Source organism: Thamnophis elegans, chromosome 9 (genome assembly GCF_009769535.1).
Source record: "Thamnophis elegans isolate rThaEle1 chromosome 9, rThaEle1.pri, whole genome shotgun sequence".
NCBI classification, from domain to species: Eukaryota; Metazoa; Chordata; class Lepidosauria; order Squamata; family Colubridae; genus Thamnophis; species Thamnophis elegans.
The window spans coordinates 21,574,389-21,588,859 of record NC_045549.1 but is presented as its reverse complement, the minus strand read 5'-3'; the positions used below and the strand labels follow the sequence as shown (position 1 = coordinate 21,588,859).

At 40.4% G+C, this 14,471-nt stretch overlaps 1 protein-coding gene across 1 annotated transcript in view; it reads right to left on the bottom strand.

The window, feature by feature from the left end:
• Positions 1 to 14,471, bottom strand: part of BANK1 (B cell scaffold protein with ankyrin repeats 1) — a 163,772-nt gene that overhangs the window by 81,611 nt on the left and 67,690 nt on the right. Inside the window, exon 7 of the mRNA XM_032224352.1 lies at positions 9,707 to 9,903. Within this exon, the coding sequence (XP_032080243.1) occupies positions 9,707 to 9,903 (197 nt within the window). The remainder of the gene's footprint in view (positions 1 to 9,706; positions 9,904 to 14,471) is intronic.

The following is a 14,471-nucleotide window of genomic DNA, read 5'->3' as shown; positions in this document are numbered from 1 at the left end:
GCATCAAAGACATAGACATAGAATCATAGGGCTGAATGGACCTTGGGGGTCTTCTTGTCCAACTGTATAAGGTAGGAAGGCCTTATACAATCCTGGCCAAATGGATGTCCAATCTCTTTTAGAAAACCTTCAGTAATGGAGCACCCACAACACAGGACAAAAGCTGGATCCTTAGTTAATTCTTCTCACTGTCAGGAAATTTCTCTGAGCTCCTCTCTCTCTCGCCTACCCTCCCCCTCTGTGATCCATCTTATCACAGAGTAACCCTGGGTAGCTTACAATATTTAAAAAGGCAAAACTATGCAAACTTATACACAATATCTTACAAATATAAATACTCAACGAGACGAGAAGATGGATAGAAAGGGAGGTGGGAGGGAGGTGGAATCTGTTATTCATCTATCAAACCCCCAATGTGAAGTCTCTTCCCATTGGAGCCCCAAGCCAACTGACACAGCCAGGTCTGTAAGCTCTTCCAGAAGGCAGAAGGGTTGGAGCCTCTTTAATGAGCTTCTACCCATTGCTTCTTGTCCTCCCCTTGGGAGCATTGGAGAATAAATTGATCCTCTCTTCTCCGTGATAGCTCCTTAAGTACTAGAAGATAGCTATCATGTGATTCCTAATCATTCTCTTTGCTAGGCCACTAGATCTACTTATTTGTTTATTGTATGGTTTGGCCTCCAAACCTTATCATCTTTGATGCTCTTCTCTGCACTCTCTCCAGGGTCTCAAAATCTTTTTTTTTAATATTGTGTTAGCCAGAACTGGACAGATTATTCCAAGTGTGGCCTCACTATTGTATAAAGCAGTACTATCACTTCCTGTGATCTTGATACAATCCCTCTGTTGATACAGTGTAGGGCTGCATTGGCTTTCACTAGAACTTCAAGATCTCGCTCACAGTTACCACATTTACTTCGATAAAAACTGAAAACACTTCATGGCTATTATGCTGAAAATGGACAAAAATAACTTAGCAATGTTAAGCTTTAATGATTAAAAAGTGTTGTTTATGGGAAGAAGTAACCCAAATATGTAGTTTGGGAGGTTGGACATTGGTCATAATCATGCTAGTAACTGCTGAAAAGAAACTCAAAAGCTGCTTCATTTTCTTCTTTTTCTTGTCTCGCTTTCTTATTTTTTCTTTTTTCTTTTTATATCTTTTTCTTTTTTCCTAAGTTTCTATAGGTTCCCCCTCTCAATTGTGTGTAAAATTCTTTTCTAATAAACACACACACACACACACACACAGAGTCACACACACACATCAAATGATATTTTAAGCTGAGAAAGTTTTGAGTTTAGAATATTTTGCACATCTTTGGGGAAAGTTAACCTTTGAAGATCTCGAAGCATTGATCAGCCGGCTAGTCTGCTATCCATACATTCTGGCATGCCACTGTTTTCCAAAATGTAAAGTTTTTCTTTCCTATGGAGATCTTCCTTTGAATGAAAAAATAATAATGCCTTTCTGCCCCCAAGGACAAGTATAGTAGTAATGTTTTCTGGAAAGGAAGGAACCAAGAAGTATTGAAGAAGGAAGCAGCCGTGTGAATAAAACTGTCACTGGACCACACAAATAGAAGCTGTGATAGAACAAGAAGAAAGGAGAGGAGGAAGGAAGAAGGTAGAGAAAGGAGGTTGAGAAGATGGAAGGAGTAAGGTTGTTGCCAAACAAGATGGAGACACGGGGTGGTAAGAAAGTGATCCAAACTGTATTATATATATGTGTGTAAAAATGAATATAAGACTATGATGAATAGACAAATGTTAAATAGCAATTATAAGAATGTATATCTGTGAATGAATTTGAAAGGGAAAAATAAAAAACTTTTTATATAAAAAAGAAGCTGTGATAGAACTAATGAAAATGTTTCTCTTTCTCTCCATGCCTCAACTCTGAATAAGAAAAGTTCTCAAAAAGATATTTGGCTTAGATTAATCTCAAGATTCAGGAGGATGTTGACCTACCTTGTTATGGTCCAGCACATACAAAATACTCCTACAAGTATAATCCTATTACAAGAAAATCACACTTCTGACAAAGTGGAATTTGTTGAAAGGCCATGTGGTGTTTCACAATTTAATCCTTTGGTATGATATTCTGAAAATTTTCCCTGGTTGGTGGATACTGTTCATTTTCATATAGAATGCATTCTACATCAAGCTAGTCTTGATGTCTTTGTATTCAACTGATTATACTGCTTGAGTGAATATGTAATTAGGCAGTTAAATTGTATATATGTTTAATATTTTTTCTTCACTATGTCTGCATTTACATAAATGTACATTTTGCAAAACTGAATAAAGTATTTTGGGTTTAGAAAACCAGATACTGTTGTTAGAATAAATTTCCCCTGTATACTCAGGTTAATGTGCAATTTGATAAAACTGCTGTTTTAATTTGAAAATAAGTAATATTTGGAAAATAATCTCATGGTCACTAGCCTACTCCAATGAATTGCATAACAATATCCTTTGAAGGTTAGACATTATAGTAGACAGCTGTGTTACTCTATTGTAGCAAAATACACTCTGCTTGCACTTTTTCTGATTAACAATTTTATATTCACATTTGTAAATGTTGCTGATGTTATTATTGTATGTCTGTTTATGTGCATTTGTCTGGCCACACACACACACACATGCACACACATACACACACACTTTTCTTTCTCTTGAAACAGCAAGTACTGTGCACAAAACACTGAACTAAAATTAAAAATAATACACAAATTTGGATGTCATTTCGAATGCAATGGAATCACTGTAAGGATCAATTCATTTTAAAAGCAATATTTTAAATTACCTAACAAATATGTTTGTTGATGACAACTTTGGGTTTTTGCAGAGTGAAATGCCACCACTGAAAAAGCTCTGTTTTGAACCCTCACATGCACGAGGACTGAAATTGCCATGGCTAAAAGGAAAGAGTCCTAGTACAGATAGGACTCTCAACAGAACATGGTCAGGTTCTCCATACTTGACTGAAAAACGAGCAAGAGCTCTATTGCCATGTAAGAGAGGTGAAGGATATGTACGATTTCAGCTCTGGAATTGTATAGTGGACTTGATTGCTAGACGTGGTTGTTGTTAGTTGCAAAGTCATGTCCGACTCACTGCAACTCCATGGAGAACGCAACTTCAGGCCTTCTTGTCCTCTACCATCCTCTGGAGTCCATTCAAGCTCACGCCTACTGCTTCGGTGACTCCATCCAGCCACCTCATTCTCTGCTGTCCCCTTCTTTTTTTGTTCTCAGTCTTTCCCTGCATTAGGCTCTTTTCCAGTGAGTCCTTCCTTCTCATTAGGTGGCCAAAGTATTTGAGTTCCATCTTCAGGAACTGGCCTTCTAAAGAGCAGTCAGGGTTGATCTCCTCTAGAATTGATCGGGATTTGTAGGACTTTGCTAGATTTTGCAGCTGCTAATTTTCATTATTAGAGCTTCTTGCAGTCTACAGTAAAAACAACTTATGTATCTGAGCCTTGTCCTTGACTAGTTCATGCTAGATCCTGAATGATGGTTTACATTTTCAGCAAGATGTAGTGCCATGGCCCTAATGAAGCTCTGACTTCATGAGTCATAATAACAAATGAGGCCACAAATAGAGTCTCCCTGATGAACCTCAATACCCAGGTCAACTTTAATTGAAGTAAGATTGATAGAGGGTCCCCCCTCCCGACAGAACTGATTCAAATGAATGGGAATAAGAATGTGATAGTATGTGTACAATAGTACACAAAGTACATTGTTCTTTGAGCTAAAGATAACAAAAACCATCAATTTATTGAAGATCTGTAGCTACTGTAACTACACCTATATTATTAGGTGAAAAACTAAATTATTTGCAGAGCTTTGAGGAATATATCAAACTGAAATAATTTTGTTCATATCAGACAATGCAAAAGTCATCTACGGTACAATATATTGTATTTGCACAACAATGGAAAGATGATGATATCCCATCTGAGTGGAATGTGATCAAGAAAATTTTAGACTGAGCAGAAATGGATAGATTAACACTTCCTATTAAGGATAAAGAAGAAGCTAAATACTTTTTGATATGTGACAATGGCTAAATAATAGAAGTTAGAAAGGAGGAGAGACAATTGGAGGAAATGGTAAAGAGGAGAGTTGTTAAAGAAGATGATGTCAAATGTTAAATATTAATGTTAGCATATTATTATGTTATCATATTTTAAATACAATGGCGAGGAATTATAACAACAAAAATGTATAATATGACTACTTAAGCACAATTGTACCCAGAACACACATTGTTCGATGAAAATGTGATGTTACATAAATAAAACAAATAAAACTTAGGGGAAAAAGGTCGTCTACAGGATAGTCCAATATTGGTGAACCTTTTCAGCATCGAGTGCTGAAATGGGAGTGCACATGCGGGGGAGCACCAGAAACTGGAAGAGAAGTTCCCTGGCGCACATGTGCATGCTGGGAATCTGAGCTTCCAGTTTCCGGCATGCACACCAGTCACTTGGTCTTCCGGCTTCTGGCATGCATGCACATGCGAAGACCAGCTGGCTGGCACACATGTGTGTGCCAGAAACCAAAAGCTCAGTTTCCCAGCACACGCCTGCATGCAAGGGAGCTGCTCTTTCACTTTCCAACACTCCCATGCAGAAGAAGGGCAGCTGCTGGTGTCGGAACCCGGAAGAGCAATAGGCAACAGCTGGTGTGCCCAGAAAGATGGCTCTGTGTGCCACTTTTGGCATGCGTGCCATAAGTTCACCATCACGTAGATAGTCTGATTATTTAAAAAAAAACAAGCAAAGACTAAGTGCATGTATCTAATATTACTAAATAAACAAATTGTTTTAGTTGCACATCTACTTTTAAAATCTGTTCAGGGAATTTTTCTTTCTGCATTGCTGCCCCTAATGTGACATTTTGAACCCTCAGAACAGAACCCCAGAGTGGCATACATAATTCATAGTGACTTCCTCTTATCTCATTTCCATAAGAGAGACATTCAAAGCTGGAAGAAAAAGAGTTCTCCAATGAGCTTCATGACTGAATAGAAATTTGAACCCGAGTCTCCTTGTTCTTTGATCAACAGTAACAATTTTATACTGTTCTGCTTCTTTTTGAGGTAGGCTTTCTACTTCTGCCAATTTCTTGCGCGACTTTGGGGACCCTGACTATTTTGTATATTCTTGAACTTTTCTATTCACAATATAAAAAGTGAACCCTGATGTTCATTTTATGTAAGTCCTATCTGAGGATCAGCTTTAAAATTCTAATGGGAAATTCTTGGAAGCAGATTAAGCTGAGCTGTTTGTTGGGCTCAAGGCCATTTGGAAAGAAAAACTCCTTCTCCATATCCCTACCCATTAGATTAGCATAGCAAAAAGAAAGCATTTTGCAATCTTTAATGAATGAAGGAAGATGACAAGGATCAGCTATTTTTTCCAGGTGGTGAATACCAACCTAATAATTAATTTTAATTTCCAGTAGAGAAGAATCTGCAGATCGAATTTGATCTTGTTTCCTGAAGTTATATATTTGAGTTTATTTATATACATTGATTTGGATATTGAATTGAATTGAATGAATTTATAGGCCGCCCAATCCCGAAGGTCTCCGGGCGGTTTACAGAAAATAAATTTTAAAAAGTAAAGAGTTAAAAACGGAGGAAGAACAGATTAAAAAGAAAACTACATCATGCACCCAGTCTAATCAGGGCTGGACCTCAGTCATGAGGTTAACAGCCCCAGGCCTGCCGGAATAGCCAGGTTTTGATAGCCTTTCAGAAGGCCATGAGAGTGGGTAGGGTCCGGATCTCTGGGGATGGTTCATTCCATAGGGTCGGAGCGGCTACAGAGAAAGCCCTCCCCCAGGGAGCCACCAGCCGACATTGTCTGGCTGATGGCACCTGGAGAAGGCCCACCCTGTGCAATCTTATCGTCGTTGGGAGGTATGCGGCAGAAGACGGTCTTGCAGATATCCAGGTCCTGGGCCATGTAGGGCTTTAAAGGTAATAACCAGCACCTTGAATCGCACTCAGAGACCGATAGGGAGCCAGTGCAGCTCATGGAGGATAGGTGTAATGTGGGTGTACCTTGGTACACCCAGTATCCCTCGCGCGGCTGCATTCTGGACTAATTGTAGTCTCCGAACACTTTTCAGGGCAGCCCCATGTAGAGCGCATTACAGTAGTCAAGTCTTGAGGTGACGAGGGCGTGAGTGACCGTATGAAGTGCCTCCCGATCCAGATATGGCCGCAACTGGTGCACCAGCACATAACTACCAGATATACTTTGTTCTGGTTATGAAGAACACAGTTAAGTGATCCATTTGTAGGGCAGTAGAAGACTCAGATGCCACATGACAAATCAAAACATTTTATTAGAATATTGTATATCAGTATCAGAGTTTTCCATTGTTTGTTGTATCTAAAGTAGATTTCTACTTCAAAACCACTATGCTCAATAGCTATTTTCCATTAACGTATATCACAATTATTCTTGCCCCAACCTTTCTGCTGAAAGATCTGTTTAAAGATCTGTTATGCTGTGTCTCTTGGCTTTGGAACTAAGAAATAGCCACATATATATTATGTTGTGCAATGACCTCTTCCAATTAATTTCCCATTGTAGAGAGCTTGAAACAGAGACTATTTTTCTCTTGGAATAATGAATACAAGCCAAATGGAATTGCTGGGAGGTAATGAGATGGTAGCTGATCCCAGCAGGTGCCATCTCCCACAAAAGCAATCTCTTAGTGCACTATGTCACAAGGTATTAACTTTCTCAGATGACTTTTGGATAAAAAAAAATTAGTTATCAGAATTTTCACATGGCCTGTATTGCAAAATTAGCAGTGGTAGAAAAGTAACAAAGAAAGGAAGGTGGAACTATTATTTTCTTCTGTGGACCTTTTCCTACCTACTGTTCTGACCTAGGCTTCCTGAGATAGTAAAAGTCACACACTTAGTCCCCAAAACCCTTTTTTAATTTAAACAGCTGTGAATTATATTCATTCACAGCCCGTAATGATTCACAACCAGTCTGTGAAGAGTCCGACAGAAGTCTGCCACAATCTTTCAGGGTAATGTAAAGTGACCAGATGTCCCGCTTTTGGCGGGACAGTCCGATTATTAATAATTTGTCCCGTGTCCCGGGGCGTTTCAAAAAAGTCCTGATTTTTCGTGCAGCCACGCACATGGCAAGAAAACACCGCACAGCAGTTTGCAACTGCTGCGTAGTGATTTCTACTGTCAGAGGCTCCGGAAGCTGGGGAGGTCCTTTGCAGGCAGCTAGAACTGGCTGCCCGCAAAGGATCTCCCTGGACTTGTTTTGATGAGCGCGGGGCGACTGACGGTAGTTTGCGCCGGCTGCACCTGCTCAAACTATTGTCAGTCGCTCCGTATTCAGCAAAACAAACCCAGGGAGGTCCTTTGTGGGCAGCCAGTCCTAGCCACTTGTGCCTGGCGCTGCAGCTGAAGTGAACCCCCAAAGCCCTCGTTGCCACTAGAATAACTGCTGCCGCCTCTTCCTTCTCCTCCAACAGCACCACCACATTTGCTGCCCGATGCTGTGGCTGAGGTGAAGCCACCAAGCTCCTGCCAGCGCACCTTCCCATGGCAGCGGTGCCTCCCCCTCCGCTCAGAGACCTGAACTGGGCACCGCATTACCCCTGCCTCCTCCTCCTCCGCCGTGCTTTTGAGAAGCCATGAAGCGCAGGAACCAGTAGGAAGGAGGTGGAGGGGGCGGGAGCAGGAAAAAAAGGCCCCATGGCTTCTCAAAAGCATGGTGGAGGAGGTGGCGGCGGCAGCAGGGGTAACACGGTGCCCAGCACAGGTGCTCCGAGCAGAGGGGGAGGCCGCGCCGCTGCTGCCATGGGTGGGGGCACCAACGGGAGCTTTGCCCCTGTTGTCTTAGCTGTTCTTGCCTTCTGGCATCACTGCGCATGCGCGCACTGGGAACAGGCTCCCCCTGTTCCTCTGCCTTGCTGGTGTCAGACTCTGGAGGCTCCGGAAGCAGCACATAACTACCAGATGGCCCTGGCCCCCTCTCTGCCTCCAATGCAGAGCCTTCGTCCGAGTCTTCCCCGGACTCCAGAATTGGTCCATGTTCCTCCCCAACCTCCCTACTGTCCAACTCTGCTGCCAGCTCCACAGGCCGCCGGTGGACCACAGCACCTTGCCTTTTGAGAACGCTGGTTCATGCCTCAGACAAGAGCTCTTCTTGAAAAGGATTGGGTGAAAATGTCTAATGTAATGGTACAGTATTTAAAGTAAACACCGCAAAAATACTACAACATGATTTTTAAAAACTTCCAGCTTTACTGAAAACCATTTGGCAGTTGCACATAATTCTACCTTTTAGTTTAATTATTCTGGCAAAAAGGTCCAAAGTTAAAAAAAATTCCAGCCAAATGTCCACCTCCCTATTTTTTTGGCAACCCAGAGTGACTACTATGAAGAGAAGAACTATAATTGTTTTAAGCATATGAACTAAGGGAAGGAACACAATGTTTTAAATTAAGCCAGTTTCTAAGATGAAAATTAGCTGGAGAATTTTTAGTTGAAGTTTTGGCCAAAAATAAATGGTTTTCTTTTGTTACAGACTAAGGGTTTTATGGCCATTGCCATGGACTGATTTACTCAGTATGTTACTGCTAGTTCACATATGTTGTCTTTCTCTATGCTACTTACATAATTTCTCCAATAGATGCTTTTATCCCCCCTACACAAATAATACATTACTGTTCCTTACACAACTTCTTCTAGCATTTGTTGGATATCTCTTTGATCAGAAGGATGTATCGATGAATGATGGAGGTTCCGCTGAAAATGTGCCCTTTACAAAGTTATTTTCAATCTCAACTTTTAGAATCAGAATTCTCTTTCATTGCTACACAGCAACAGATACATCTAAGAAGCTTACCTTATTCTCTATGTTGAACCATCTTCAAGATATAGTTTAACATGCACTGTAATATGTCAGCTTCTATTTCTCATCTCATCCCACCTCCTCCTTCCCTCTCCTTGTTCCCTCCTCATCCTCCTCTTCCCTCTTCCTTTCTCCTCTCCCCTCCTCTCTCCCTCCCTCTTTTGAGGTTAATGCTGCAATGGCAATTAATTTATTTGTATTAATTCCCATCAATACCTTTTCAAGAAAGAAACTATGTCTATTTTACATTGCCTGATGCCATGCCAACCTTTAGAAATTCAGGAAGACAAGCTGTTGGTTGCCTTACTTCAATGATGCTTAGAATAAATTTGGTGATGTAAAACAAGATCAACCCTCTCTGATTATACTATATAATATGTTAGAATATTATTTAGAATATTAGAATATTAGTTAGAATATTATAACATTCCTTTCTATAATACTAAATTGGCAAAATCAAACAGGCAATTGATGAAAAAAATCTAAATAAGAGTTGATCATATAATGTGTTTCATTCTCTATAATTATGCATTTTAGTCTTTATATTCAAAAGGCAAAAATATCAAAATTATTATGAAAAGTTAAAGGTATATATCATTAGAATTAATGCTTATAGATTGTGTTTGCATTTTTTTTCATAAATCCAATTATAATATTCACAAATCTGTCTTTTCACAGATTTCTCTCCATGTTTTATCACAATGAAAATTCTCAAAATGTAACTAGTGTTCCCACTTACTTCATAACATATTATGAATGTAATGCTTATGTGTAACAGCAGATACTTACTGGCAACTCTTTAAGGACCTTCCAAATGCCCTTCTGGCCATACTTTTTTGCAACGTGAGCTGGGTTTTCTCCATACTTGTTAGTAATTCTACATGCTTGAATGACTTTGGGATCTTGGAGAAGAAGTCCAGCAAGTTTCTTTAATCCAAATTTAGCTGCACAATGGAGAAGAGTGGGAAGTTCCTCCAACTGTGAATCTGGATTGAAAAACAAAGATGTGCATATATATCACAAAACATCACACAATTCCCTTAGAACAGGGGTGTTAATCTCACATTGTCATGGCAGCGTCACGTGATGTATCATGACTTTCCCCCCTTTGCTAAACCGGGCATGGCCAGTGTGTGATACATCCGGCCCAAGGGCCACAAGTTAATGACTACTTTTACTTCAACTGCAATAATACAAGGGCTATCAATAGATGCAAACTAAATCTAATCTGTTCTAATCTTGATTGCAGGAAAAACGATTTCAGCAATAGAATAGTGAATGTGTGGAATACCTTACCTGATCCTGTTGTTAGTTCCTCTAACCCCCATACCTTTTATCTTAAGCTGTCTACCATGGACCTTACGCGTTTCTTAAGAGGTCCCTAAGGGGGCGTGCATAAGCATACCAGCGTGCCTACCGTCCCTTTCCTATTGTCCCATTTATATGTACTATTTTTATGTGTTTAAGGCTATGTTTTGCTTATTTGTATCCATTTATTTGTGCCATTTTTTCATGTGTTTTCATACTTGTTTCCTTGTTATGGTTTTATGGTTTATGGTTTTATTTGCATTTGTAGGCCGCCCTTTTCCCTGAGGGGACTCAGGGCGGCTCACAGAAAACCAGGGAAGGGGGAAATACAACATTGAGACAACAACACATAATAAAATAATGGGCAACATGCATACAACATTCGGGCGGGGTAGGGATCCTTATCCCCAGGCCTGACGGGCGAGCCAGTTCTTCAAGGCTGTGCGGAAGGCTTGGACGGTGGAGAGGGTACGAATCTCTACGGGGAGCTCGTTCCAAAGGGTCGGGGCCACTGCTGAGAAGGCCCTCCTCCTTGTGGTTGCCAGCCGACACTGGCTGGCCGATGGAATGCGGAGGAGGCCTAATCTATGGGATCTTATAGGTCGTACTTGTACTTGTTGACAAATAAAATAAATAAATAAATGTGACACTGCCGCCTTAGAACAAGGGGAAAGAAATTTATACATTAAAGAGTCATATAATATGGTAGATGTAGCAGATTTACTATTCAGTCGCTAACTATTGCTGAACCCTGCTCTCTTTATGATGTCTTATTTTTGAATTGAGTTTCCATTGAACAGCAATTCAAAAGACAAAATGATTTTCTGTAAAGTTGGACACAAGATCACTTTATTGGGCATATAAAAATTATGTATGTTCTTTTACATGCAGCTACCATTCCTTTCAAATGAATAACGGTTGTTGAACAGCTATCATTATGCTTTCTGAACTCCACTTACAACTTAATACAACTGAATAATAATTGTAGTGTCTTCATAGAAATAAGGAAATAGTGCAAGCACCACAAACAAGTCTAATATATATTTATGATCCATGAGTTTTAATTGCACATTTGTCTTTTTGTTGCTTAGCTGAACAAAATTCTGCAGAGATGTGCTGGGGTAATTGGAAAGATAATTGTTTCTTTCAATGGCATAGAGTAACAAATACAGCTAAAATGTGTTAAGAATATCAGTTTGCTAATCACACAGGCCATTTAAAGGCTTCTGTAATAGGCACTATACATGTGAAGATGGGGCTGTTAAACAGTACCATGAAATAGGTCAAGAACTGAACCTGTTCATTTTATTTGTCACTCGAGTCCTTGCAAAAAAAGTAAACCAAAACCAAATGTTCATTACAAGGCACATATTGTTATCAGCTGGAATAATATTACTCAATAAAACACTGAGTTCCTAGTCGTCATCATTGGGATCCTACATTTTAAAAGACAAGGGATAAATTGCACAATGTAATAACAATAACATGGCAATAGGAATAAATGAGATCTGTGCTATATTAAACCAAATTGTCTCCAATTCTGCATTCCTGCCCTTCCTCCAGAAGCTAACCAAGCATTCATATATGGTACATCATGACAACAGCACTTTTTTGCTCATATTCTCCAGAACCTGATATTATAGTCTTCTCAAAACTTGGAAAAAATGATAAAGATTTGCAGAACTTTGCTATATTCCTTCAATACCAGGATAATCCAGCAGTTAACCACTTCCTCTGTCTTTCAAATGGCTGTTAGCAAGAGAATTAAAAGATCCCAACCAAGCAAATTTAGACATAAATATTTATTAAAGTGAAAGCATCCAGTTGTCAAGATTTCTGCTATCCATCCCTTTTTTTCTTTCAAGAAATCTGATTAAATAAGACTGTGTGAGTATATTGCTTTTAGTTGCCAAGAGCTCCACATTAAGCTAAACATCCATTTGGGCAGTGAGTGTCTCTAACTGGGAAATTAACATTTTATTTTAGTTTTAGGATCCATAGCAGAGGTGGTAATCAGCCAGTTCTGACAGGTTCTAGAGAACCAGTAGCAGAAATTGAGTAGTTTTTGAGTAGTTCATAGATAGACTGCCCTGGTGCCTCCCAGTTGATCTTCTTGTGTTCTAAGAGCCGAGGTGGCGCAGTGGTTAAATGCAGCACTGCAGGCTACTTCAGCTGACTGCAGTTCTGCAGTTCGGTTGTTCAAATCTCACTGGCTCAGGGTTGACTCAGCCTTCCATCCTTCTGAGGTGGGTAAAATGAGGACCCAGACTGTTGTTGGGGGCAATATGCTGACTCTGTAAACCGCTTAGAGAAGGCTGAAAGCCCTATGAAGTGGTATATAAGTCTAACTGCTATTGCTATTGGGTTGCCCTGAACAGGAGAATGGAACCGGAAAGCAGGTTAGTGGGGTGGGGAGGGAATGGGGATTTTGCAGTAGCCTTCCCCCAGGATTGGGGAGGGAATGGGGATTTTGCAGTATCCTTTCCTTGCCTTGCCCACCAAGCCACGCCATGCCCCCAAAGCCACACCCATAGAACCGGTAGTAATTTTTTTTAATCCCACCACTGATGCTTAGCCATTCTGTTGTGCTGACAGATCATAGGGGTTTTCCTCAAAGCTGTAAATGAAACAGGTGTATTAAGTGTGGAGCATGGATGTCTGTTGCTCTTTCCCATGATCTCTTTGATTCTGGATAACCCTTCTTGTTTTGAGTCCAGAATTGCTTCTACTTCTATTAGCCTTGTGAGCTAGTCCAGACAAGAAGAACATCCAGAGATACTATCTCTATCTTTATTTCAAGATTATATTAACATTATCTTGCAAAATTGAAAGAGCCTGTCTCTCTCCTCGCTTTTACAGTCCAAGAAACTAGAGAGGGTCCCTTCTGAGAAGTTTGTTACACTGTCATTCCAATTTCCTCTTATCTGATCATCGCATACACTGTGGCTCTTCTTCCTGTTTCTCAAGATCAATCCCACATAACATTATAATTTCACACTCCTTGCATTCCTGTACTAGAAGGGCAGTTCTTTCCATGAAGTGTCTCCAATGTTGGAATGCTGATTTTTATCACAAGAAAGTCCTTACTGAAGATGTTATAGTTCTGTTCTGCTAGTAAAAGCAACTTGAAATAAAATGCACATGGCGGAGGATATGCCCCTGTCTCTCATTTTCTGGAGAAGAACCGCTCCAACGGCCACATCAAAGCATTCGTCTGTACCATGAATGTGTGCATGGAGTCTTCATGCAGTTGCTGTGAAGTGGAAAGTTTTTCAGTTCCTGGAATGCTATCTGTTCTTGAGTAGACCATGCACACTTGCAACTTTTCTTTTATGAGTTGAAACTGTGGCCTGGTGCATTCTGCAAAATGAGGAATGAATTTTCTATAGAAATTGGCAAATCCCAGAAAATGCTTCATATGCTTCACATTTTAGAGTGTTTGTCATGAAAGAATAGATTATACTTTTGTCAGGTTCCTCTGTATGCCTTCAGCAGAGATGCTGAGATCAGATGGAGTAGATTGAATGTTCATTTTTCAGCCAGAAGGTTTGTGTTTACAGAGTCTCATTGTTTCTGACATTAGCTTCAGAGGTGGCATTCAGCAGGTTCTGACCAGTTCTGGAGAACCGGTAGCTGGTTCTCTCTGTAGTAGTCTCTCTGGTTCAAGCAAACTAGTAGCGGTAGCTGCGGGAGGCTCCGCCCACCTGCCCCAACCTAACGCACAAGCACTGTGCATGTGCAGAAGGCGATGCACATGTGCAGACTTGGCACATGCGAGAGCTCACATTTGCGAACCGGTTGGGAAGGTAAGTGAATCCCACTGCTGTATAGTACTGCTCTACATGACATTGGATTCCTAGTCTGAGCTACCTCAAAGAGATGGACACCAATCAGATTCCAGCAGAGTAGGAATCTGTAAAGAAGCAGTCACATGGAATGGCAAAAAATGTGTGTGATCTTGCCTTGTCTTGTCAGCTTTAAGGAAATAATGGTTCATAACACTGGCTCAGCTCAAAGTAGCTGCCATCTATTGTCTCCATCAACACTAGGCTTTCTAGTCTCCTAGTGGATAAACAAAACTTTTGTACTTCAGCTTAATCTATGAAATTGGATATTAGCCTGAGCCTACAAAGGCAGAGAGTTGTACTTCCTGGTCTGAGTCTAAACATAGAGTCACAAGTGCTTGCCTGCTGTCTGAACTCTCTTTATATGCCTGAAGTACTCCTTGTGGAGGAGGAAACTGTTG